The 26,587-nt window shown below is 39.1% G+C and overlaps 1 protein-coding gene across 2 annotated transcripts in view; it reads right to left on the bottom strand.

The window, feature by feature from the left end:
* The window catches only part of CPB2 (carboxypeptidase B2), a 59,049-nt gene that overhangs the window by 12,537 nt on the left and 19,925 nt on the right, over window positions 1–26,587 (bottom strand). Inside the window, exons 2-8 of one of the 2 annotated variants that reach the window (XM_032874007.1) lie at window positions 22,043–22,118; window positions 19,616–19,740; window positions 18,009–18,117; window positions 13,862–13,963; window positions 11,288–11,392; window positions 3,689–3,799; window positions 894–987 (exon numbers count right to left, since the gene is read on the bottom strand). In XM_032874007.1, the coding sequence (XP_032729898.1) occupies window positions 894–987; window positions 3,689–3,799; window positions 11,288–11,392; window positions 13,862–13,963; window positions 18,009–18,117; window positions 19,616–19,740; window positions 22,043–22,118 (722 nt within the window). The remainder of the gene's footprint in view (window positions 1–893; window positions 988–3,688; window positions 3,800–11,287; window positions 11,393–13,861; window positions 13,964–18,008; window positions 18,118–19,615; window positions 19,741–22,042; window positions 22,119–26,587) is intronic. The other variant, XM_032874008.1, reaches the window with a different exon arrangement.

A 26,587-nucleotide genomic window follows, 5' to 3' on the forward strand; every position in this document is an offset into this window, starting at 1 on the left:
CAGTGGGCAATTTTATTGGACAATCTTAAGGATGGCTCTCACGGAGAAACCACTAAGTGAGTCCCTTAATCACAAAAGGAGTGAGCCCGAGGCAGGATTAACTGCTCTTTCCTCTGCTTGCTTATTACATCTGCAGGTCTCTTAGAACCTATTCATTCCTATATGCATTTAATTAATTTCTGGGAACCCTGCCTGTGTCAGGCATTGCACTAGGTTATGGATAATGGTCCCGTCCCTCACGGAGTTTCTAACCTAGAGGAGGAAGGAATTAAGGAAATAAGGTAAGTACGCTGTTATGTTTTCATGTGGACTCTGAGATAATAAGGAAATGTTCAAAATCACAAAGCTTCCCTTCTTTTTTTTTTTTTTTTTTAAAAAAAAGGGAATACGTACAATCACATACATAGCATTGTATAGGGCAAAGGAGTGGTTAGAAGCAAGTTTTTGAGGCTTCAGTCACTTTCAATATCTTAGAGTCCCCACAGAGTTACATGTACCCACTTATAAAAATAAAGATGATTCAAGATCATAATTAGGTTTAGTTTTGTTTTGTAGTTGTTTTTTAAATGTAGTAACTATGAAATAAAATGGGGGGACTGCAAACCTTCACCTACCACCCTGAGAGCAGACAATATTCTTGAATGCCTTAATCAGTGTTCACTGAGTACTTTAACTCATTCAAATCAATGAATGATAAACTCCCACTGTGCTAGACATACATTTATGACACTCATAAAAGAAAAAAATGTTAAGTAAATAGCAAAAACCAAAGAAAATATTTTTGAATACTGTTGAACATTTTCCTATACAATTAAAAAGGAAAGGTATCCACCCCCAATTCTACTTTGATACCCTAATGACAAGTGTTATTTGAAATGAAGCAAGTAACCTACCACACCAGTGTTTGGAAGCAAAGTTCCTATTCAGGTCTGTTCCAATGCAACGATTATTTTCATGAAAGGACCGGTTCTTTCTCCACATTCGATTCTAAATAAACAAAACACTGATAACCAGATGGCCATGTTCATAGTTCAAGCAGAGACATGACTTCTAAAACCTAAGTAGTCAGGGTTGTGCGTCTCTCCTGCAAACCCATCACCCCACCTGTCACGATCTTCACAGCATTCCTTTCTCACAGCCCTTGTTTCCACCCAGGTCTCAATTACATTCATTCAAAACCATTTCAGTCTGAACCAGATGAAATGGTAATATTTGATCAGTTTTGACCTATACCAACAGAAATTTCTTTTGGTTTTGCTAGGCTGTTTAGTCTTGTTCGCTCTAATTTTAATTCCTTCTGAGAAAAGTAAAATAACTTTGTGTCTCAACTAAAATTAAAACCATGAGTCATGAGTTTCAATGCTCTCTTTAGATTGAATTCAACTCACTCCTTTAAAAGTTTCAGGAGGTGGAGCTGTGAATATACTTGTAGCCTGATGGTTCCTTTGATCACAATGATTCAAACCTCATTTGTAAACATAAAGCAAATTCCCCCATTGGATTCTTGGGGCAAACTGGGAAAGTTGACTAAGTAAATAGCTCCACAGATTTCGTTTAAATCCTGGGGTTGGGATGATGTAGTACCTTTTCCTTGTTCTCACCAGCCCTTCTGGAAAGCTTCCCAGTCTGCTTACAACCTCTGGCCTGTGATTTGGTGGCAAGAATTGTCCTGGAAAAATTTGGTTCTTAAACCACAGGGACTAACTGGCAGTGTTAAGATACAAAGGACAATGGGGGAGTGGCAATACCTAAAGGGTGGCTGAATTCTACCATGATTTAGTGAAAGAATAAATCTATTGTAATATCAATCTGTGAATGTGACTATTTATTTATTTGAGAGGGAATGGAAAAGGGAGAGGCAGAGGGAAAGAGAGAGAATCTCAAGCAGATTCCCCACTGAGCAGGGAGCCAGGAGTGCGGCTTGACCTCATGACACTGAGATCATGACCTGAGCTGAAATCAAGAGTCAGATGCTTAACTGACTGAACCACACAGATGCCTCCATATGCTCATTTACAGGACACAAATTTGTGTTAGGTGCTATGAAAGGGATTTCTCATTTATTTAGTTCAGGATTTTCCCACTCCTCCCTACAAACTTATAGTCATAGTATTCCTTTCACTTAGGATAACTTTTTCAGCCAATCCCCTTCACCATTCCCATTTCTTCTGCAAAAATTACCTCTTCCATAAAACAATTTCTGTTCAATCCTGTTTTCAAATTCTGTTTCCAATCACTCTGTTATTCTTCCTGGTGCTTACATGTGCTGCTCAAGGAGGTTTTTCTGAGCTTATATAAGCTGAATTATGTTTTATGTGCTCCTCATTACATTAGAAAGAACTGTACTTACATTGCTTGAGTAATTTTCCTGAATCATGATGTTGATAGGCTAGAAATTCTATTGATAGTGGTTTCCAATATAGATGAGATTGACTGGGAAACTTACACTTAGATGCTCATCACTAAATTAGAGCATCCTAAGGCTTAAATTCACATATCAGTTAGTGAAATTCTACCAGAATGCAAGTGCAGTTAGGATGTTTTTCTAAAACTTGCAATTTATGATTTTATTAATCAAAATGCTATTCAAAGGATTCCTAATAAGAATGGATGGATCTAGGCATTGTGTATTGATGGCAGCTAACATCACAAAAGGAGATACAATCAGACATTATATAGAACACAGAATCACACTGAAGTAATCCTGCCAAAAAAGTTAAACCTGAATCTGGTTTATCCTCTACAATCCAAATTTCAAGTCTTAGAAAATGCAGAAGACAGAGGAATGTGAAATTTCAACATGGCAATGCAATTAGCAAATCCAGACAATGGGAAACCTTCTCTTCAATGAATAAATTGCGAAGAAAAAATTTGAGAGAGAGAAAGAGAGAGATAGAGAGAGAGAATCTATGGATTAAAATAGAATTAAAAGACATCTAAACAAATCACAATATATTGGCTTTAATTGAATTCTGAATCAAACAAAACAATTTTTTAAATTATGAAACAATTACAAATTTAAATATCAATTGGACATCATAATATTAAGTATTATTAATTTTTAGGTACAATTGTATGATTTTTTTTTAAAAGATCTCTTTCAGAGATGCATCCTCAAAATTTATTGATGAAATGATATGGTGTCTGAGGTTAGCTTCAAAGTAATATAATGAGATAGAATTGGTTTGGAGATGCATGAGGGAAAACTTTGGCCATGAGTTGATTATTTCATTTTTTAAAAGATTCATTCATTCATTCATTCATTCATTCATTTATATGAGAGAGAGAGAGCATACACAGGTAGAGGAGCAGAGGGAGAGTCTTAAGCAGACCCACACTGAACGCAGAGTCTGAAGCTTGGCTCGATCTCATGACCCTGAGATGAGAATCTGAAATCAAACCAAGAGTCAGCCCCTTAACCAACTATACCACCCAGGAGCCCCTGGCCAAAAATTGATTGATGAAGTTGTGTCATGGGTAAAAAGGAGATTACTGTGAAATAATTACCATTCATATGTTTGAACTTTTCCATAATAAGAATTTATATATATATATGTATATACATATATATATATATTTTTTTTTAAATAAAGCCATTGTGCCAAGATCCAAGATTCTGTGAAGAATTTAGCCTGCACGTCCTGTATCCCCAAATAGGGCATATTTTGTTTTCTTTGCCTTCACTTACCTTTTTCCATGTGAAGTCATAACCATCCACGTTAACTACTGGCATCACATAGAAATCCACGTGCCTCAGAAGATAAGTGTATGGCGTTTTTTTCCCTTTTGACTGAGTTACCTACAAATTACACCAAGTGTGTTTAATAATATCTCTTTTAAGTCCTTCTAAACTTAGTCTGTTTCTTTTATGTGTTTTACTTTTTTTTAAGAAGTCATTTGGAATGTTTAGGTTTGTGTATTTAACTTTCAGTAAGAGTATTAATTCCCTTCAAAAGTCTGAACTTAGGGCACTCTCTTGGCATATGTTGGCAAATGCCTTGGACATGGAACAAATGGTCTTCTTTTTTAACGAAGGCAGAAAACAGAACCATATGTTTTCTAAAATTTTCTTCAAGAAAAAAAAAGAATTCCTTACTAAAGCAATACAGCTCACTTCAGGGATTTAAAGAAATAAAACCTAGGTACAATCCCACTCCTTTTTCAATAATCCATATTGATCAGAGTTTAAACTAACCTTGTCTATGCCCAGATATGACTAGACAGTTTCTACATTGTCCTTATAACCGGGGGAGCTAAATTTTAAATTTTAATTCTTTCAACAAATCTGTTTTCTTGTCTTTTTGTTTTTAAAGATTTTATTTATTTGAGAGGGAGGGAGAGAGAATGAGAGAGAGAGTGCGCATGAGAGGAGAGAGGTCAGTGGGAGAAGCAGACTCCCTGCTGAGCAGGGATTCCCCATGTGGGACTCGATCCCAGGACGCCAGGATCCTGACCTGAGCTGAAGGCAGAGGCTTAACCAACTGAGCCAGGTGCCCTCAACAAATCTATGAAACATACATTCCAACCCTCACTCACCCCTTCTGTTTGGAATCCTGCTTTTTGGATAAGAAATTCCAGAGCTAATGTGGATCATCTGTCAGAGCCGAACAAGAATTTCTTGCGGAGCCCAATGCGGGGCTCGAACTTACAACCTTGAGATCAAGACCTGAGTTGATATCAAGAGTCAGACACTTAACCAACTGAGCCATCCAGGTGCCCCCTTTTTCTTTAACAGCTCTATTAAGATACAATGCACATAAAAGGAAATGCGCCATTCTAAAGTATAGAGTTCAGTGAATTTTTTTTTTAGTATTTTCACAGAGTTGGGCAACCATCACCACTATCTGACTTCAAAACATCTTCATCATCCCTCTGACCCAAATCCTTATCCATTAAGAGTTATTCCCCTTCCACCTATCCCCACATTCACCCCTGACAATTACTAATCAACTTTCAGTCTCTGTGGATTTACCCATTCTAGATATTTCATACAAATGGAATCATAAAATATGTGGCCTTTTATATCTGGCTTCTATCCCTTAGAATAATGTTTGCAAGATTCAACCATTTTGTAGCAAGGGTCAGCATTTCATTCCTTTTCCTTGCTGAATGATATTTAATTATAAGGATATACTAATTTATTCTCTCTACTGATAAATTGATGGGCATACTTTTTGATTATGAATAATGATGTCATGGACATTTGTAAAAAAATGTGTCTCCTTTCCTTGGGTGTAGACCTAGTAGTGGAATTGCTGAATCATATTGTAATTCTATGCTTAACCTTTCAAGGAATTGCCAAACTGTAAAATCATGGCTGAACTATTTTACAATCCCAACAGCAACAGATGAGCTTTCCAATTTTTCCATGTCCTTATCAAACACTTGTTACTATCCTTTTTAAATTTTAGTTATCCCAGTGGGTCTGAAGTGGTAACTCTTGTGGTTAGATTTGCAAATATTTCTCTAATGACTGATGATGTTGAACATCTTTTCATGTACTTATTGGTCATTTGTCTATCTTCTCTGGAGACTTGTTCGTTTCAGATATTTTGCTCAATCCAAAATTGGATTGTCATTCTATTGTTTATCTGTAAAAGTTCTTCATATGTTTTGGATAAAAGTCCCTTAACATATAAATTTTCCCCCACTCTGTGGGTTATCCTTTCACTATCTTGATCACATCCTTTGGAAAGCATTAATGTTTTTAATTCGGTAAAGCTCTTTTTATCTCTTTTGTTGTTGTTGCTTGTGGTTTTGGTGTCATATCTAACAAATAATTTCCTAAAGTCACAAAGATTTATTGCTTCTAAGTTTTCTTCTGAAAATTTTATAATTTTAGTTTTTAAATTTAGGCCTCTGACCCATTTTGAGTTAATATTTGTACATGGTATGAAGTAGGGGTCCAAGTTCATTCTTTTGCAGGTAGATATCTAGTTATTCCAGGAAAGGGTGTCTTTCTTGATCCCTCACAAAGACACCATCTGGACTAGTGGTGGGCTTGTTTGGGTGCATTTAAAGAAGGTGAGGGTCCAGAATAAGAGGAATTGGTGATCTGAAGAGAAATAGGATTAAGCCAGGACCTCAATAGAGAGGCTTAGAAAAAAAGAAAGACAGAGGGAAATTGTGCATTGAGGGGACTTCTCAATGCTCTTCTGTAAGAGGAGACATGGACTCAAATGGGACAGTGACCTGAATGGATCAGCTAGGTAAATATAGCATCCTCAGGACTTAGGGTACTTTCCTGATAGGCTAAGGGTAAGATTGGGTACTTGGTAATTGGGCAAATCTGTGTTCTTTTCCATGCATTGTGCAGATTAAGGGCAGAGTTACATAGATACAGAGAAATGCAAGAAATGTTCTCAATAACTTTGTGAATAATGTTATTACTCATTAAGACATTTTCAGACTTGATATTTATCCAGCCATTTATACTTCAAAAACATACAATCTAGATATATAATCATATCAGTGGAGTAGTACAACCTCTAAGATCTTATAAACCTTATAATTCTGACTTGGTATATCACCTGTTTTTTAAGGACATTTTTTTTTAAATAATAATTTCAACCAAACTTGAACATACTTATGAATCTAATAATTCTTTCCCCATTAATTTGTGATTTGTATATCTTGGTGCTCTCCAAACATGTGTTATCCAATGAGTTTTTGTGGTATTTTATAAATATGTTTACAGTCATGGTTTTATATCACCCTTAATGAAGTAAGTGGCTGAAGAAATTATGCCCGACATGCAAATGGTAACAATTATGCCAGCACACAAATAAATATTTGTTGAAGGAATGATTTACCAACAAGTAACATAGCTGAAATTGCTGTCCTAGTAATAAAAACAAGGGAAGAAAGATGAGACTGGAGGGAGGATTGCACAAGAGTGAGAAATTAGGGGATGGGAGATAAAGGCGTGTCTGATTCCTAGCAGCCCGACCTGCGGCAGATAATTACTATCCAATCTTTTCCTGGGGTGCACCAAAGCTTTTTCTTTATCATGGCCTGAAACAACAATAACAACAGCAACACCTACCAACAAATTAACCAATAGCCATTTGACAGAATAAAGTAGTAAAAAAAGGCATATAAGGTGCTACAAATGAAGGATTTTAAAATAAAGCATTACTCCCTCTACCACTAGAAATACTGCAAAGGGCTGTAAGTCCAAGTTTTCCTACGATGACAATAAAGCATTTAGCACAATGATAGATACTCTCTGGACTCCAGAGTTGTATTTGAGCTTAAAGTTGAAGCATTAATTTAAATTTTAAATATAACAAGACAATGTTGAATGTTGATTCTATGGACCAAACAATGTACTGAGTTATGGGTAACAACACCAAAAACTGACTTTAGAGATGATCTTTGTTCTTAACAAGCTGGTAAAAATGTTACATTTGAAATGAAAGAGCAAAAAGTCAATGTTATAAAATATGATAATAAAATAAGATGTACAAGATGGCCCAGAAGAAGGACAGTTAATTCTGCGGGGTGTTTGGGGTTAGAACTCCTGAAGAGCACATCAAAGGGACAAGACAGTCAGGATATGGGTGAATGGGTGATGAACAGGTGTGAGGAATGACAGAGTAGGAGGAGAGGAAATTAAGTGGTCAGACTCTTAAGTGGCTCCTCCTATCATTCCTGGTTACTGTCCTTGGCCATATTCTGGATCCAGATGTCAGGGAAAGAATTATTTTTGAGATACAGAGGATGGCCATGGGGGAAATTTACTAAAGCAGAGTTGAGGTTAGGTTTGTGGATGTGAAGTTCAAGTTGCTGAGATAGATGGACATTGATAGATTGACATACAGACTTCGAATTCACTCCAAATAAGGGCAAGAATTGGAGAGGAATAAAAAAACATGAGCCAAGTTCCAGGGAATTATCTGGAGACCATTAGAGGACAGTAAAAAGAAAAGACAAGGGTGGTTCAGCCAGATCAGATCAGGAATTTAGGTAAAAAGGCAACAGCAGAACAGGTTTCCCACACTCTCTGAAAGTAGACCGTGCCTATGAAACCTTTCCATATGCTAAAATGGTGTAAAATGAAAAGTGTCCACCACTTTCCAAACACTTTTACATTAGTACCTATTTTTGCTGACTGAAAGAAACCTGAAGGACATTTTTTTGTTTGTTTTTATGAAGAAAGTCATTCCCATATGAATGTAAGTCTTTTGTAAAAGTGAAGTGGCGTCATGTGAGCTTTTGGAAAGTAGGGGATACCTGTATTAGGACAGGAGAACATTGATCTACTCCTCTGGCCCCTTAGCATATGGAGATAGGAAAAAGCAGCCTCTTTCCCTGAAGGAGTTTCTGTGAAGCCGTGTCCTTCACAAGTCACATGTCAGCTAAGGTGAAGGGCAGCTGCAGGAATTCTGTGGAGGTTCTGAAGTTGCAGGGTGCCAACTTTGTGAGCAGCTACATGAGAGTTCTCCAGGTCAGAGGTCCAGAGGGAGGTTGGCACTGAGAAAAGCCAGTTGGCAGACAAAGTACTGAACAAGGTGTGATGCCCAACACGTGCTGCTTGGGCTCCAATGATGTGCCAGACCCCGTGCTGAGTTTGGTCCTAGTGATGCAATCATGCACAAGTCAGCCTCAGCTCCTGCCTTCACATTAGTATAAGGGATCTTCATTTGGCCTCCACAGGATGAATGAGAGGCATAGAAAGAAATGACTGACCTCAGGGTCCCCAAAGTGTAGAGTAACGGGTTTCCCCTAAGCTGAGACCGTACCATATAGAGTTGGAGAAGAGTGAGAGACTGTGAGATAGAAATATGTGTATATGTTGGTCTCTGCCCCACATGCCCTCTGTTCCTGGCACAGGTCTTGTAATTTCCTAAATGATAAGAGCAACAAAGGCATCTTTTGGTTTAGTATTTGGTCTTTGACCTGGGTTCCTGACATAGGACTTTTAAATCCCTTTGAATTTCCTGGGTGATAACAAAGTCCTTTGTTCTATGTGGTGACTCTTGGTGGGTTCCTGGAAGGAGGCTGGTCAACAGAAAAACCAAGCCAGGATCTTGGAACTTTCAGCCCCAAACCTATCTTCCAGGAAGGGGAAAGAGGTTAGAAATTGAGTTAATGATCCATCGTGCCTACATGATAAAGCCTCTTTAAAAATCCTAAAGGTATGGGGCTCGGGGCGGCTTCTGGGTTAGTGAACGTGTAGAGTGGCTAGGAGAGTGGCCCAGCTGGGGAGGGCAGGGAAGCTCCATGTCCCTTCCCACACACCTTTCCTTAGACATCTCTTCCCCCTAGATGTTCATCTGTATCTTTTAATTGTATCCTTTTCACAACAAACCAGTAAACAGTAAGTAAACTGTTTCTCTGAGTTCTTTGACCTGCTCTAGCAAATTAATCAAACCTAGGAGGAGGTCGTGGGAACCTCTGATTTGTAGCTGATTAGTCCGAAGCACAGAGAACAGCCTGGACTTTGAACTGGCAGCTGAAGTGTGAGAGGGGCAGTCTTGTGGGACTGAGCCCTTACCCACTGGGATCTGACTCAGTCTGCATGTAGGTAGTGTCAGAATTAAGTTAAATTGTAGGACATACAGCAGGTGTTATAGAATCGCGTGGTGTGGGGAAAGTACCCATGTACCTGGAGTTAGAAGTGTTGTGTGAATGGTTGTTGTACAAGAGGAAAGGAGAAACACAGGAATGGTGTAGGTTTTCTTTACAGAGTTTTAAAAGCTAAGGCTTCATCTTTGGGTTCTTTACTTTTTAAATATAAAATCCATCCACACAAAATTTATAAAGCTAAAATCTTTTATTTTTCCTTCTGTTTGAATCGCAATTTTAAAAAATCTTGGATTTCCTTTTCCTTTGTTTGAATCATTATGAAAAATGATTAAATTATTTGTAAGCAGGCAAGGACATTCTTAAATGTCCATTAAAAAGAGTTTATTGACTGTGTTGCTTTGGGCTACAAAAATCAGACTCCTATTGTTGGGGCAAAATACTTGATGGTAAGGTTTTGGGGCTGTATCTCCTTTCCCATGGTATCTCCAGAGTCTGGAAACTCATAGGCAATTTATAAATATTTGTGAGATAAATAATTTAATCTTACAAAAATTCAGCAAGCAGGCAGGGTAGAGGAGAGTATGTGTAATAGGAGAGAAGAGGTGTCAGTTTTAGAAGGATGGCAAGTAAGGACAACTCCACCAATAGGAATTAGAGTCAAAATGAATTAGAATCTCTTTTTGGCCCTTTCCAGGCTCAGTGATGGAATGAAAAAGAAGTGTTCTTTCTTGCTTGCTTTGCACCTTTCTTTCTCCGCTAACTGGTACTCCATTCATTACCCAAAATGAATAAAACTACCCAAATTGAGGAAGGATCCTCAAATGTCTGGGCTGTATTAAGGATCTAGTCATTTGAGAGCTAGCCTCATTTGGTCAAGGTAGTACTGATGATGGCTGGGAACTTTGCAGAAGGCTCAGGATTGCTGCAGCTCCCATCAGCGGGAAGAGCAGATGGTAAGGCAGGAGAAGGTAGACAAAGATGTTGTATTTGACCAGACCCAGCAAAGGCAGAAATGTTTTTACTTTTGATGTACCTCATTTGTTAAGACAGATCAATCTAAGTGACTATCTTTTAATTATTAAGAACAAATCTATTTTGTGTAGTTGTATACCTGTGAATACAGGGACCAGAACCATTATCAGAAGGACACATACTTTAAGTTATTCTTCCAGTAGTAGAGGCTCTTTGCATAAATCAATAGAGAGAACATTTTATAGGAAGTGAAGCAGAATTTTTATGTTTTCATTTATTATAGAGGTTTATAGTCATTATAATTTTTATTGTTATGCCATACTCTTGGTCTTATCTATGGATTTTTTTGCTGCCAAGGCCTTCTTCAGGGACAAAATCCCCCATTATAATATATTAGAATATATGATCTTCTCTGTAATGTTATACTTTTTGTTCAATTTCCAAGGGCAGACTATGGTCCTTAGTAAACACATTACTATTGCGAAATATTTCTTGATTATTTTCCAGCAGTTAGCCTTAGCCTGAAATGTAGGAAGGAAAAGGTGGGCAATCTCTAGGGTGATTTAAGTGCTTAAAATTATGTCTCAAACTTAGTGTATACCAAGTCATCTGGGTAGATTGTGAAAATTGTAGATTACCAAATCTCACCACAAGAGAGTTTAAGTTGAGAATTCTAGAACACAACCTGGGAAAATGCATTTAATAAACAGTCCAGTTGATTCTGCACATGTCGTCTTAGGCCGTGCATTGAGAAACTCTGGCGGAAGAGAATGGAAGTACTTACGTGGTCTATGAACCACAAGCAGAAAGCAGGAGAGATCCATTCTCTGGCATGGATTCCACAGTCGATCCATATGGCATTTTTGGCTGTTCGTTCTTTTCTAGAAACCTGCCCAAAGAAAACCAACAACAATAACAAGAAGCTTCAGGATAATACTCCCATTTATACAGTGCTTATATTTAATTCTTGCAACAAATCTGTGAAACACACATTATTCTCTGCATTCCTTTGAGGGTTTCCTGGGGACATTAAAGGGTGGTGAGATTAAAGGATACTAGTTAATGTCACATAGCTGGTGAGAGTCGGGACTGACGTTTGCACTCAGAACTTTTGATTTAGGGCCCTCTTGCTCTTCCACAATTACTTAGTCATCCCAGAGCTGCACGTGGAAGTGTAGAAATAAAGACCAGAGTACTAGAACTTCAGCTGTATTTTGACACTTCCATGAGGTAAATAGGTACATGTAGTATGGGCAGCTTTCTATAGGAGACGGAAATAAAGAAAGGTTTGGGAAGGGAAGCCAGTGATGCTGAAGAGAAACTTGGACTCCTTTACCATTTTCCCCAGGGTGCATACTTTTTATGTACAGACTATTACCCCCATCTCACACAAAATGAAGCACACATCTAAGTTCACAGAAACGTATTACCACCAGGCCCGGAGACAGAGGCCTTGTTCTGATTCATGGTATGGGGAGCTAGTGCAAGTTGCCATTCTGGAATAAGAATTCCCAATCTGTCCTCAGTGATAGACTTTGGTGTCTTCAGAAGTGTTCTCAAGAAAATCTCCACACAAAATGGTTCATATGCTTTTAAAAATTAGTTTCAACACAATGAGGGTATGGAAGGGTGGGAGCTGAGTGTTACAAAATTAAACAAATACGTGGAGTTGAAATTCCAAAATAAGAAAAGGAGAGAGTTAGGGGCACCTGGGTGGCTCGGTGGGTTGAGCCTCTGCCTTTGGCTCGGGTCATGATCTCAGGGTCCTGGGATCGAGCCCCGCATCAGGATCTTTGCTCGGCAGGGAGCCTGCTTCCCCCTTTCTCTCTGCCTTCCTATCTGCCTGCTTGTGATCTCTGTCTGTCAAATAAATAAATAAAATCTTAAAAAAAAAAAAAGAAAAGGAGAGAGTTAAATGTTTATTGCCATTCCGCAGCACTCAGGCAAGTTTTTTCTTAACTAACCTGGAGCTAGTGATAATCCAGTAAGAAAGCAACAGAGAAAGTCAAAGGGCATTGGCTTCCAAGAATGAAATAGTGCACAGAGAAGAACTATCTGGCTGATTGAATCTATGCAATTAAAAAAAAAAAAAAAGTCTTGAGTTGTCTGGACGAGTTGCCTGACTCAATTTTCTGTCTAACAGTGCCAAGCAAACTCTCTTGGCACTGATCCTGACACTGGAAAATGAAGGAACCCCAGAGACTCCCATCATATGCACGTCCTTGGTCAAGTAAGACTGGTACAAAGTCATGCAAGAAGCATGATCTTCTAATGTGTGAATCTGGGTTCCAGAAACACAAGTGCTGAAGAGTATACACAATAGTGCCGAATGCAAATTCCATAGATGGGTAGACCACAACTGCATGGAGTTACTTTGATGGACCAACTCAGCTGTCAAGAGGACCTGATGTTTCATATGTCTACCTTGAGTTTGCACTGCAGGTTCTTAACAAAACAGATGAGAACCCAGGAACCCTGACTCAAAATCTTATCTTTGGATGACTAAAGACTCCCACCTCTCACAATTTAGATAGGTGAAGTTGGGAAACTATATGTAAATTAAATGTTATTAAATCAAATGTATTTTTCTGATGCTTACGTTTTTCCTAGAACTGCTTTCTAATTATTTGGGGGGGGCGGGGAACTGCTAAAAAAAAGAAATGCAGAATTAGAAATTAACAGCAGGAATTAGCATGGTTTCATGGCTCCCAAAAATTCTTTCTTTGGCCATATTCACAGACTTTTACAAAGGCTAATTTATTCAACTAAAACAAAACAAAACAAAACAAAACAAAACAAAACAAAACAAAACAAATGGACAGGGATTGGAGCAGAAGCTTTCATATTAATCCTACTGCCACGGTTCCTTTTTTCCCCCTGGGTTTCGTTGCTCAGCTGTTTCTTTGGTTCCAAAAACTAGATCAGTATCAGTGTTTGTCTGACAACAGATTTCTCTCCATTCCCCCTGCCTCCCAGGTAAGCCAGTCAGAGGTGGTAGTGGTGGGTGTAAATAAATAAGGTACTTGAAAAATAATCCAAATGACTCCCCTCCTTTTATGAGGGGAGCCAACAAAGCTCAGGAAAGTTAAATGGCTTATCTATGTCCCATAGATAGAGACAGAGACAGCGTAGATCCCCAAAATAGGATTTCTATTCTCACACCAGCACTGCATCAGTGAAAGAAAGAATGTAAAGGTAATAACCAATCCCCAAATAGCTGGATATTAACATTGAGGAACACTTGTAATACAGATATTTCTAAAGCTCAAAGAAAAAAAATCCCAGTTATAACAAGCAGCAGTGGAAAATTAATATATTCTCCAAAGTTGAGAGATGAGTGACTCTCCCCACAACACACCTTTAAAATATACAGTGGGTACTTCTCGTATGAGGATCCAATGTGGATTTTTTCAACCATATCAGGATAGTTCTCAGTTATGATTTCCATCCAAAAATAGATCTATCAAAACAGAAACCAGCAGTTAGTCACAGAGCAAGTTCAAAGCATTTCCCTGGGCAAAGGAAGCAGACAACTTCTGCAAGGTAAGGCGATCCCTTTAAAACCTTTGTATAAAGAAAGAGGGAGGAATCAAAGGAAATACAGCCTGGTATTTCTTCTGCTGTTTAGGAAAATCAATAAAATTAAAATTTTCAAAGGTATCAAGGTTTAAAGGAAGAGTAGAAAAGCACTAAAAAACTTAGGACAAAGCAGGAAAAATTAATTTTTAGAATAGATCTCCTGAAAGTTATTTTTAAAGGCTTAGCACATCGAATCCCTGTCTCTGTGTGTACAATCTTCTTTACCATTCATTCATGAGTTCACATTTCTATAGGACTTTTTTTTAAAATATTTACTTTCAAGGGTAACCCAAGGAAGTCCTGGGCACTGTCTTTGTGCAGGATAAATAGCAGTGCTATTGTTCCCACTAGAGACTGGAATACTCACAACAAGTTGTGTAAAGTGAGAGGATGCAAAGATGAGGACAATCTGGAGGAAAAATTCTCTCTTTCTCTGAGAAGTTTGATTCAGAACTTTTCTCCTGGCTGGAAGTCTAGTGGTACTGGTGATTCTGTGAAGACTACAGTGGAAGGAAAAAACCCAAAACCTTCTGGCCCTGACTTTAGGCTAGTGTCCACTTCAAAGCACAATTTGAATGATGAAATTCAGTCATGTTTTAATGAAGACCAACTTCTCAGGGGCCACCTTTGTACTTTTATACCTTCTGAAATGGAAATGACCAGTCTTTGGCCTCATCTCTGGGACCTTAACAAGAGGTAATTTCAAACTGCAATCCTAGCTGATGGGAACTGGGGCACCATTTGCCCATGGATGCTCTTAGAGTAATATCACTAGGGTGAGTGGTTGTCCAGTGCTGGGAATTAAGATGTTCTTGAAAGGCCTACCTGTCACCAAATACTAATGCTGCCAGTGTCTGAGGTGTTGGGTGTCTAGCTATCAGATGTTTCCTCATTGGGGCTTTGTTTACTGTGCTACTCTTCTAAGACATGAGTGCTTCTGAAAGAACTACTACATGAAAATATTTTGTGTCACAGTATCACTGGTTCAGGGGGTTTCCTGAAACTATGGAGGCTGTGTTGGATGAAGGCAGCCTTACAGAAAGCTTGATTCATTTCACAATCTAATCTGGGTTAATGAAGGTAACATCCTTTGAATAATACTCTTCTTTTGCCATTTGTTTTAAGAAGTATTTTTTTTTTTTTGCCATTTGTTTTTCTCCCTACCATGGATTAAGATTTCCTAGCAAGACATACAAATGGCTATCAGACACATGAAAAAATGTTCATCATCACTAGCCATCAGGGAGATTCAAATTAAAACCACATTGAGATACCACCTTACACCAGTTAAAATGGCCAAAATTAGCAAGACAGGAAACATGTGTTGGAGAGGATGTGGAGAAAGGGGAACCCTCTTACACTGTTGGTGGGAATGCAAGTTGGTGCAGCCAATTTGGAAAACAGTGTGGAGATTCCTCAAGAAATTAAAAATAGAGCTTCCCTATGACCCTGCAATTGCACTACTGTGTATTTACCCCAAAGATACAGATGTAGTGAAAAGAAGGGCCATCTGTACCCCAATGTTTATAGCAGCAATGGCCACGGTCGCCAAACTGTGGAAATAACCAAGATGCCCTTCAACGGATGAATGGATAAGGAAGATGTGGTCCGTATACACTATGGAGTATTATGCCTCCATCAGAAAGGATGAATACCCAACTTTTGTAGCAACATGGACAGGACTGGAAGAGATTATGCTGAGTGAAATAAGTCAAGCAGAGAGAGTCAATTATCATATGGTTTCACTTATTTGTGGAGCATAACAAATAGCATGGAGGACAAGGGGAGATAGAGAGGAGAAGGGAGTTGGGGGAAATTGGAAGGGGAGGTGAACCATGACAGACTATGGACTCTGAAAAACAATCTGAGGGTTTTGAAGGGGCGGGGGGTGGGAGGTTGGGGGAACCAGGTGGTGGGTATTAGAGAGGGCACGGACTGCATGGAGCACTGGGTGTGGTGCAAAAACAATGAATACTGTTACGCTGAAAAGAAAAAAAAATGATTTCCTAGCAAGAATCAATGACAAAAGAACCCCTCCAACCTACCAGGTGACCTTGTGGTGAGGGCTGAAGGAACGATCAGTACTGAAGGGGAAAGAAGGACTTGGTGGAATTTCCTGAGCACAAGATGGCCAACATTCCTATGAACCCTAAGGACTGAGGGCGGGAGGGAGGAGAGGTGCAAAATGTGTTCTGCAATGTCATTGTTACAAATGGAACTGTGTTCCCCTCCAAATTCACATATTGGATCTCTAACTCCCTGTGGCTTAGAATGTGACTGTATTTGAAGATAGGGCCTTTAAAGAGGTAATTAAATTAAAATGAGGCTGTTAGTGTCGGCCTTAATCCAACCTGACTGGTGTCCTCATAAGACATGGAGATTAGGACATAAACATACACAGAAAAACCAGGGAGGTACATACGGAGAGAAGAGCACGTGAGGACACAGTGAGAAGACAGCCATCTCCAAGTCAAGGAAAAGACACTTCAGGAGAAACCAATCCTGCTGACAACTTGACCGTGCACTTCCAGCCTCCAGAACTGTGAGAGAGTACATTTCTGGGGTCTAAGTGACCCAGTCTGTGGCACTTTGTTATGGCTGACTAACACAGTTGTTTCTTCCCCCTCCCACCCCCCATGTCTTTCCTGGAGACAAGATAAGAAAAAGTAACCTTCTTCTAACGAATTAAAAAATATTTTAAAACTACTTAAAAATACTTCTTCTTAAGACATTCCTCCCTCCCCATCCAATTCAAGACAGCTATGACGTATTTATCTTCTCCATTTTGCAAATCACGCTGACCAAGCTTTGCAACCGCTGACATCAAGTTTGCTTCTGCAGAGCTGATGATGGACGCTGGAGGGAAGAGGTCTTGGCCAAATAGAGACAAGAGAGGGGAGATAAAGGAAGGGGATGCAATTTTAAGCTCCCCATCAATCAGCCAGGCACATTGATTCTAGAAGCAGGCTGAGTTCTGGTTTAACTAACTGGAAAGGAACAGATGCTTTTGAAGATTAAACAGAAAATTGTTTCTTATTTCTTAAGTCTTAGATGTCTTAAAAACATGGATATGGTACTTAACAGTTTCTGGGCACCTAGCCAAAGATGATAAAAATACTTATATTAAGCAATAGAGCAGCATGCTCCTATGAAAGAAAAAAGGTATCAAGGGATTTTTATTACTTGGAGCAAACTATATAAAAAAGGAAGTCCTCCAAAGAGTTGACCCTTTCAACTAACAAATATGGGGATATGATTCTTAGAGGATTACATGAAAGCTTACTTCAGTCAACTGAGCCCCAGCATCTTTCTCAGGTTCCCTCTAGAAAAATTGGAACCTGTAAGTACTGATAGAAAAAAAAAAAAAAAAGAGTCAACTTTTTGATTAAAATACAGGTGGTGAATGATTGAAATACAGGTGTTGTTGTTGTTGTTGTTGTTATTATTAGTTTAAATAGATTCCTCCTAAGGGGAATAAAATGCACTTGTTTACAGTATACTAAATGTAAGTGAATAAATTCCTTTAATTCGGTGAGATAATGTTGCCATTATTCCCTAAGAGTTACAATCAGGGTAATGGTCCAAAGAGACATGATTAATTGGATTGTTAATTTTTTTGTAGCAGTTTCAATAAGAAGGTCTTAATTTTATTTCCTGTTATTACTTAGCATGCAGTATTACTCAGAACAGAAATACTCCCAGCTGTGGGCAAACAGCCTGCTTAGAGGCAGTTTACAAAATATGATACAATCTTCTCAGGGAAGACATCTACGAGAGGATAAGTTACCACCATATAATCAACCTAATCACGATTTTTTTTTTAACCCTCTTCCACTAATTATGTTTCTTTAATAATATCCCATGGTTGAAATGGCAATGCTAATTAAATGAAAGTAGTAATTTTGGAGAGAAATGTAATGACTTACCTCATTTAATGGGTGATAATGTTCATAATATGAGGAAAAGGTCCGGGGGGTGATTGTGTCATTGAGAGTTTGCTGTTGGATAAGATCTTTCACTTCTTCCACCAAGATGCTGGGGACAAAACAGGAGAGCTGATTTCCAAACAGGACTCTTATTTTCCCTGCCCACTGCAGGCACAACAGGTGAGCACAGGGGAAAATCATGGAGATATCTAACAAGCAAAAGTCACCAAGGTGCAAACAATAACCCAGAATATTGTACTAAGCTGAAATCCACAAAACTTCTTGATTATGCCCACATGGGTGTTGGAGAGAAAGCAGATCCTATGTGGTATGTTTTTATGGCTTCCAGAAGCTCACCCTTTCCATACCATTACCAACATTCCTCGATTGTGATTTATCAGTGTCTTTAACATACAGGTTAATGGACAACTTTCTTAAATCCAGAGTAACATTGGTTACTATTCTGTTTTCAGTTAAGGACCAAGGAGAAGCAGAAAGCCTTTTATTTTTGTTTTTCATTGTGACAACCATTAGCCTAAACCAGATGTTCTGCATAGCCAAAGATGGTCAAATCTCTAGAAAAATCAAAGCACAGGGAAAGGAATAATACCGGAAAGTCACCTTGTTTAAGTTTCTTGAGAAGTACCACCTTGTTAACTAGGCAAACATTTTAACTGAATTAAGCTTTTCCTTCACTTGGGATGAACAGTTTGAAAGTTAGCTATCATTTTAATATCATTTTCCTTTTTTTTTTTTTAAGCCAAGAGATAAAAGCCAAGGCTTTGACATCAGAAGAGTCTGAGTTCAACCCTTAGCTCTGCTATGTTCTATGTGGTATGATCTTGCAAAATTCCTTTGTGAATACGAAATATTTTTCCATTTGCATAATGAGGATAGTATCTCTCTCACAGAGTTAAATAAGAGTTAAATGAAGCAATGTATAGGGAGGTTCAGCACAGTCCCTGGAAGGCAGTAAACACACAAAACATATTATTAGTAATTATCATAGTGGATTATCCAAAGACTGCCTGTCGATACACAGAAAAGAGCATGGCCTCCAGGAAGTACTAGCGTAGCAGAAGGAAGACTGGCTCTTGGGCTGTGGATGCAGGAAGGAGACCCTGGACAGGAGAATCCAAGAGGAAGGGGACACGGAGTCTGAAAAGAAATTGCCTCTGATACAATGTTTCGTTTAGGGCCAGACATTCAGAAATGTCACCTGATCTTGTGAAGCAAGGGAGGAAGCCAAATCCCCTTTAGCACCTAGTTTTTCAAGAGATACGAGAACACCTGCTAAGGTGAATGACCATTTTGCTTCCCAGGTCTAGGCACAGAGTAGAGGGACCACAGGAAGGAAGGAACAAGGAGGAACTCGAAGGGGCTCCCCAGATCCCTGCGTCTGAGGCATTTTCCTGTGAGATTAAGCCACTTGTCCAAGGTCACAGAGCTAGCCACGGGGGCCTACTCACCAGTCCACTTCAGAGATTTCCATGTTGCCGTGTTCAATATAAGTGTTTATTTTTCTTGGAAGATATCATACCGTCTGCTAATAAAATGCATCATAGGTGCTTATAAAGGCTACTCAGTAAATATTGAATGCCGCCTACCTGAACTGGATTGTGCTGTCATGTAAATGGGCTTTCACATGGTTTACGTCAGACGCATTCACAAAAAAATGGACTTCTTTCTGCTTCTTAATTAAATCAGCTGTTACTGGCTGCCAGAGAACAATCTGAATTTTCAAAGGGGGAAAAGGGAAAACAAAAAGGTCATTCACAGTTCTGATCCATAGCTAAAGCCATAAGAGTGTGTTGATAGGAGAAATGAAAAAGACATTTCTTGGCCACTGGTCACCCGTCACCATTCGCACATGAGGCAGTGGAAACATTTATCTTGTTGGGGGCTTGTTTGACTTCTTCTCTGCAACCCCAGTTGCTAAAGAGAGCCTGGGACATATAGGGCTCTCAATAGATACTTGAATATTGAATAAATGAGTGAATGAACATATTTATGACCCAACTATATAGCTGGCTGTGTATGTCAGACGTGTAAAGGAGAAATGAAATTCTGTCTAGAGAGAAGGTTAATCATAGTAATCATGTGTTGATCTTCTTTAATAAAAAGTCCATGTCCCTGATATTATTAACCTGTCAGTATTCCTTATCTTTCATCTGATTATGGACTTTGGGCAATGCCTTCCAATAATATTTACATTGTTTTTCTATTTTACTGTGCTTTTCCTGAGCCCTTTTATACTCATTTCCTTTGACTGTTATAATTACACTTTGCTATGGGCTCAGCAATTGTTAGTATTTTCATTGTTATCATTTCATTGGAAAGAGTGAAGAAATTAATGCTCATATAGCTTACTTGTCTAAAATCATACATGTAGGGTGCTCAGTTGGTTGAGCAACTGCCTTTGGCTCAGGTCATGATCCCAGAGTCCTGGGATGAGTCCCGCATCGAGTTCCCAGCTCCATGGGGAGTCTGCTTCTCCCTCTGACCTCCCCTCTCATGCTCTCTCTCACTCTGTCTCTCTCTCTTTCTCAAATAAATAAATAAAATCTTTAAAAAAATCATACATGTAGGAAAGGGCAGAACAAGAACTAAAATTCTAAATCTCTGCGGCTTTCCTCTGGCCATCATGTGGTGACCTTGAACACGCCCCTCAGTTCTGTGGAGAGGAGGATAGCTGAATTCCTTTCACAGCCCCTGCCCATCTTGATCCACTGGAGACAGGGGCTGGGCTGCTCCCAGGCTGCAGCCAGCCACTGATGTTGCACCAAGGGTGGATTCTTGCAGACCATTTCTGCAAGATCTGGTTTTCCTCCTCCAGGTGACCTTAGCTTGAGGACGCCCCGCTGGTCTAGCCAAAGCTTCATCAGAACTGCCCTCAGTCTAAAGAGTCTCCATTTCTGCACAAGAGTCAGAGCTGTGTCATGGTCTGAAATTGCCCATTGCTATCTCCGGCTTCCTCCTCTTCTTCCATCACGAGCATCCCCCCTAGTCCTTCCCTGGCATCTTTAATCTGGTCTTGGTGTCTGCTTCTTGGAGAAACTTCGCTGGCAAATAGGGAGCCATCAGTTTTCTACCATGGTCTTAGCTTTCTCCACCTTAAGCATTCTGGGGTTTGGGACCCAGGGATGAAGATTTTAATAAGGGTTCCCTTGTGGTTTTGATACTTATTCCTTTTACAAACCATTGTTTTATAAGCAAAGTTCTAGTGGACTTCTGTAATCACAACATCTTTGTAAGTACAGACTTTTATTCCCAAAATACTGTTATGAAATTGGTTGAAAAGCCAATAGCAAAGATGAAGTTCTGATTTTAGTGACCAACAAAATCATGGATGATATAAAGGGGAAGAAGGCTTTCAGAAGAGGGGTTGAAAGGTGGCTGGGTGGCTCAGTTGGTTGAAGGTCCAACTCTTGACTTCAGGTCAGGTCACAATCTCAGGGTCGTGAGATTGAGCCTTGTGTCACTCTCCATGCTGGGTGTGGATCCTGCTTAAAATTCTGTCTCTCTCCGTCTTTTCCTCTGCCCCTCTGCCCTGCTTGCTCTGTCTCTATCCCAAAAAAGAAAAAAAGAAAGAGGGGTTTATACCAACTATGTGAATCAGACAACATAGAAGAGAACACGGTACACGAAATTTACATCTAGTGAAGCTAATATACAGTTAATCTTTGAAGACTGTGGGGGTTAGGGTGTCGACTCCCATGCAGTTGAAAATCTGCATATAACCTTTGACTTCCCCAAAACTTAACTACAAATAGCCCACTGTTAATTGGAGCCTTACTGATAACATAAATAGCTGATGAACATGTATTTCATGTGTTGTATGTATTATATACTGTATTCTTATAATAAACTAAACTAGGGAAAAGAAAATGTTATTAAGAAAATCATATGGGAAACACATTTACAGTACTATACTGTATTTCTAAAAAAAAAAAATCTGTGTGTAAGTGGATCCCTGCAGTTCAAACCAGTGTTATTCAAGGGTCACCTGTAAAGATAAATGAGGGAGAAATTACCTCATATGTTGTAGTAAGATTCTGTAGAATCTGAACTTGCCTGGAAGTTTTAGGAAGAGCAGATAAAACCTGGCCACTGGGAAAAAATAAGACAGAATTTTGATGTTAAATAAAAAAAGTGAAAATGAGATAAATTATACTGGGAGGGGCTTTGAGGTAATTGCGAAGGAAACAAATTTTAAATGGTAAAAGAGGATCTTGCTACAGACAAAGTGTTAAAAGGAGAACAAATACTTGCCCATCCTTTCTGTTCCTGAGCAGCTGCCAAATCAATAACTCTCTTGAATGGGAATACTTACTTCTTTCTTGTGTGTGTGTACAAGCCTGGGTGTGTTTTAATTTTAAAAATTAAATATTTAAGGGCACCCGGGTGGCTCAGTCATTAAGTGTCTGCCTTCGGCCTGGGTCATGATCTCCTTGGATCGAGCCCCACATTGGGCTCCCTGTGGCTTCCTGATCTCCTGGGATCAAGCCTCACATTGGGCTCCCTGTGGCAGGAAGCCTGGTTCTCCCTCTCCTACTTCTCCTGCTTGTGTTCCCTCTCTCACTGTCTTTCTCTCTCTGTCTCTCTCTCTCTGTCAAATAAATAAATAAAATCTTTTTTAAAAATATTAAAAAATCAAATATTTAACGCATAAGGGAATATTTACATGAACATTCACTGATTACATAATAAAATGAGTGCCTGGGAACTCATTATGCCACTTAAGAAATCCAATGTTTTTGGGTGTCCTTGAAGCTCTATGTGGCCTTGTTCCTACTCTATTTCCCTGCCACATCCATAAGGGTAACTACCTTAAATTTTCACTTTGCTGATTCCCTTACTTCTCCTCAATAGTATGGATTCTTAAATACGTGCAGGGATTCTTGAATAGGTAGAGTCTTAAGATACCCTTAGATTTGCTTGATTTAACTCTGTAAAAATGGTGTACTATATGTATCCTTCTGTATCTTATTTTTCTCATGTAACATTGTATTTTCAAGTTTATCTGTATTGAAGAATGTAGCCATGGTCCACATGTGCTGGAATTTGTCTATAAGTTGAATTGCTATTTCTTGGGGGCTAGATACATTGTAATTTCATAAAACAGTACCAAATTACTTCTCAAACTTTTTGTACCGGTTTGTATTTTCACCAATAGGGGAAATGATTTCCTATAACTTTTCCTCCTTGCTAACACTTGATGACTTTAATTTTTCTAGTTGAATGGTTGAATTGAAATGGAATCTTCTTGCACTTTTTGTTTTAATTTTCTGACTTACTAATATAGTATAGTTATTTCATTCAATTATTTTTGTGACAATTGACTAGTAGAATTTCTTTTTGTAATTGAAATACTGACTGGTTGTCAGTTAAATGTACTGAAAATATCTTGTACCAGTTTGTTTTTCTTTTTTCTTTCTTTATGATGTATTTTTATCCATCATTTCCTTCCAGGTTTGTTTTTTTACAGTGTGTTATGAACTTTTTCCCAATCCCTAGGTCTTAAAGATAATTTCTTACATTTCTTTTGCCTTTCTTCTTTTTTTAATTTGAATTCTAATATAGTTAACATATAGTGTATTAGTTTCAGTGTATAATATAGTGATTCAAAAATTCTATACATTACTCAGTGCTCACCATGATAAATTTACTCTCAATTCACTTCATCTCTTTCACCCATTCCCTATCCCAACTCTCCTCTGATAACCATCGGTTTATTCTCTATAGTTAAGAGTCTGTTTCTTGTTTTTTCTTGTTCTCTCTCTTGTCTTCCTTTGTTCATTTGTTTTTGTAAGTTCTACATGTGAGTGAAATCTATGGTATTTGTCTTTCTGATTGACTTGTTTCACTTAGCATTATACTCTATAGATCCACCCATGTTGTTGCAAATGGCAAGATTATATTCTTATTTTATAATATTCTAAATAATATTCCATTGTAGACACATCCTGGAAGGGAGAAAAGATGGAGGAGGAGTAGGGGACCTTATTTCAACTGGTCCCCTGAATTGAGCTGGATATCTTCCAGACCATTCTGAACACCCATGAAATCAGCCTGAGATGTAAGAAGATATATCTGGATCTCTTCAAACAATATCTTCTGCAGTTGATCTCAAGGTATGAAGCAGCGAGCTGTGATTCTGTGGGCAGATATCAGAAGATAAATGGACAGGGGAGGGAGTCTCTGGAATCTTGCCCTGGAGTGCAAAAACCTCCTGCACTGGGGAATGGGCACAGACTCGGAGGTGAGTCATGGTGGGGAAAGGACTTAAGGGCAGCCCCCTGACTGAAATGTGGAGCTGCAGGGGCATGCATGCAAACCAGGGCAGCTTGCAGTTTTAAAAGTACAAAAGGCAGAGATGAGCAAGGGCTGGGAGTGCTGCTGTGGGGCACACAACCCAGGATTCTGCAGTTTTTAGCAGCACAGACAGAAACAGAGACAGTGTGGCCTGGAGACTCAGTGAAGAACAGACTGCAATCTCTCTGTTCTGAGACAGAGGTTTGGATATAGTCACTTCTGCTCTGGGTCTCAGAAGAGATGTCCAAAGCTGCCAGGGAAAGCTGCCAGAAAACAAAAGCCCCAGAAAACCAGATTTCACTGAACCCTCCCCCCCACTCTCACACAGGGGCCAGGGCAACTCTGCCCAAACAGTGTAGCAGGCCCCTCCCCCACAGGATAGGCTGGAATAACAAGAGGCCAACAGTCCTAAGGTCCCTGTAAAAGAGGTGCATCTTGCTTGGGTTGTGGTCAATAATTTGGACTCTGTACATTCCCTCAACCACCCCTCAACAGAATGACTAAGAGTGGAACCCCCAAAAGGGGAAAGAACCAGAGAAGAAAACATTATTGAGAAAAACATTAATGACAGTATAGAATCTCTAAGGGCAGAAATGAGATCCAATCAGGCCAAACTTAAAAATGTTATGAATGAAATGCAGTCTAAGCTGCATACTCTCAGAGTAAATGAGGCAGAAGAATTAATTAGTGAGATAGAGGATAAGATGATAGAAAAGAAGGAAATTGAGGCAGCATGGGAAAAAATAAATTAAAACCCAAGGAATCTTAATGACTTACTGAAATGTTCCAATATCAGAATTTTGGGGATCCCTGAGGGGGTGAAGAGAGAGAGAGGTCTAGAAATATATTTGAGCAAATCATAGCTAAGAACTTCCTTAATCTGGGGAAGGAAACAAGCCTTCATGTCTAAGAGGCAGAGAGGACCCCTCCTAAGATCAATGAGAACAGACTGATGCCATGACATATAACAGTAAAATTTGTTAATCTTAGATCTAAGGAAACAATCTTGAAAGTGGCAAGGGGGAAGAGATTTCTTATGTACAGAGGGAGGAACGTCAGATTAATGTCAGACCTGCCCACTGAGACCTGGCAAGCCAGAAAGGGCAGGCAAGACATATTCAGGGCACTAAATGAAGAGACTATGTTGCCAAGGATACTTTATTCAGCAAGGCTGTCATTCAAAACAGATGGAGAGATAAGGAGCTTCCAAGACCAGCAGGAGCTGAAAGAATATGTGACCATCAAGCCGGCCCTGCAAGAAATATTAAGGGGGTTCTATAAAAGGAGAAAGACCCCAAGAGTGATATAGAGCAGAAACTTACAGAGACAATCTATAGAAACAAAGACTTCACAGGCAACATGATGACAATAAAATCGTATCTTTCAATAATCACTCTCAACGTGAAAGGCCTAAAGGCTCCCATGAAAAGGCACAAGGTTGCAGATTGGATAAAAAGACATGACCCATCCATATGCTGTCTATAACAGACACATTTTGAACCTAAATATACATCCAGACTGAAATTGAAGGGATGGAGAACCATTTTTCATGCCAATGGACCTCAAAAGAAAGCTGGGGTAATAATTCTTATATCAAACAAATTAGATTTTAAGCTAAAGACTATAGTTAGAGATGCAGAAGGACACTATATCATGCTTAAAGAGTCTATCCAACAAGAGGATCTCACAATTGTAAATATCTATGCCCCCAACATGGGAGCAGCCAACTACATAAGCCAACTGTTAACCAAAATAAAGAGACATATTGATAATAATATGTTAATAGTACAAGACCTCAACACTCCACTCTCAGCAATTGACAGATCATCTACGCAGAAAATCAACAAAGAAAAAGAGCTTTGAATGACACACTGGATCCGATGGACCTCACAGATATAAAACAACAGAATTCATTCTTCTTGAGTGCACATGGAACATTCTCCAGAATAGACCACATGCTGGGTCACAAATCTGGTCACTATTGATACCAACAGATTGAGATTTTTCCTTGTATATTCTCAGACCATAATGCTTTGAAACTAGAACTCAATCACAAGAAAAAATTGGAAGGAATTCAAACACTGGGAAGCTAAAGACCATCCTGCTTAAGAATGTTTGGGTCAACCAGGAAATCAAAGAAGAACTTAAGGGCACCCGGGTGGCTCAGTTGGCTAAGCAACTGCCTTTGGCTCTGGTCATGATCCCAGAGTCCTGGGATCGAGTTCCGCACTGGGCTCCCAGCTCCAGGGGAGTCTGCTTCTCCT

Source organism: Lontra canadensis, unplaced genomic scaffold (assembly GCF_010015895.1).
Source record: "Lontra canadensis isolate GAN:19392208 unplaced genomic scaffold, GSC_riverotter_1.0 scaffold51, whole genome shotgun sequence".
In the NCBI taxonomy this organism is placed as follows: domain Eukaryota; kingdom Metazoa; phylum Chordata; class Mammalia; order Carnivora; family Mustelidae; genus Lontra; species Lontra canadensis.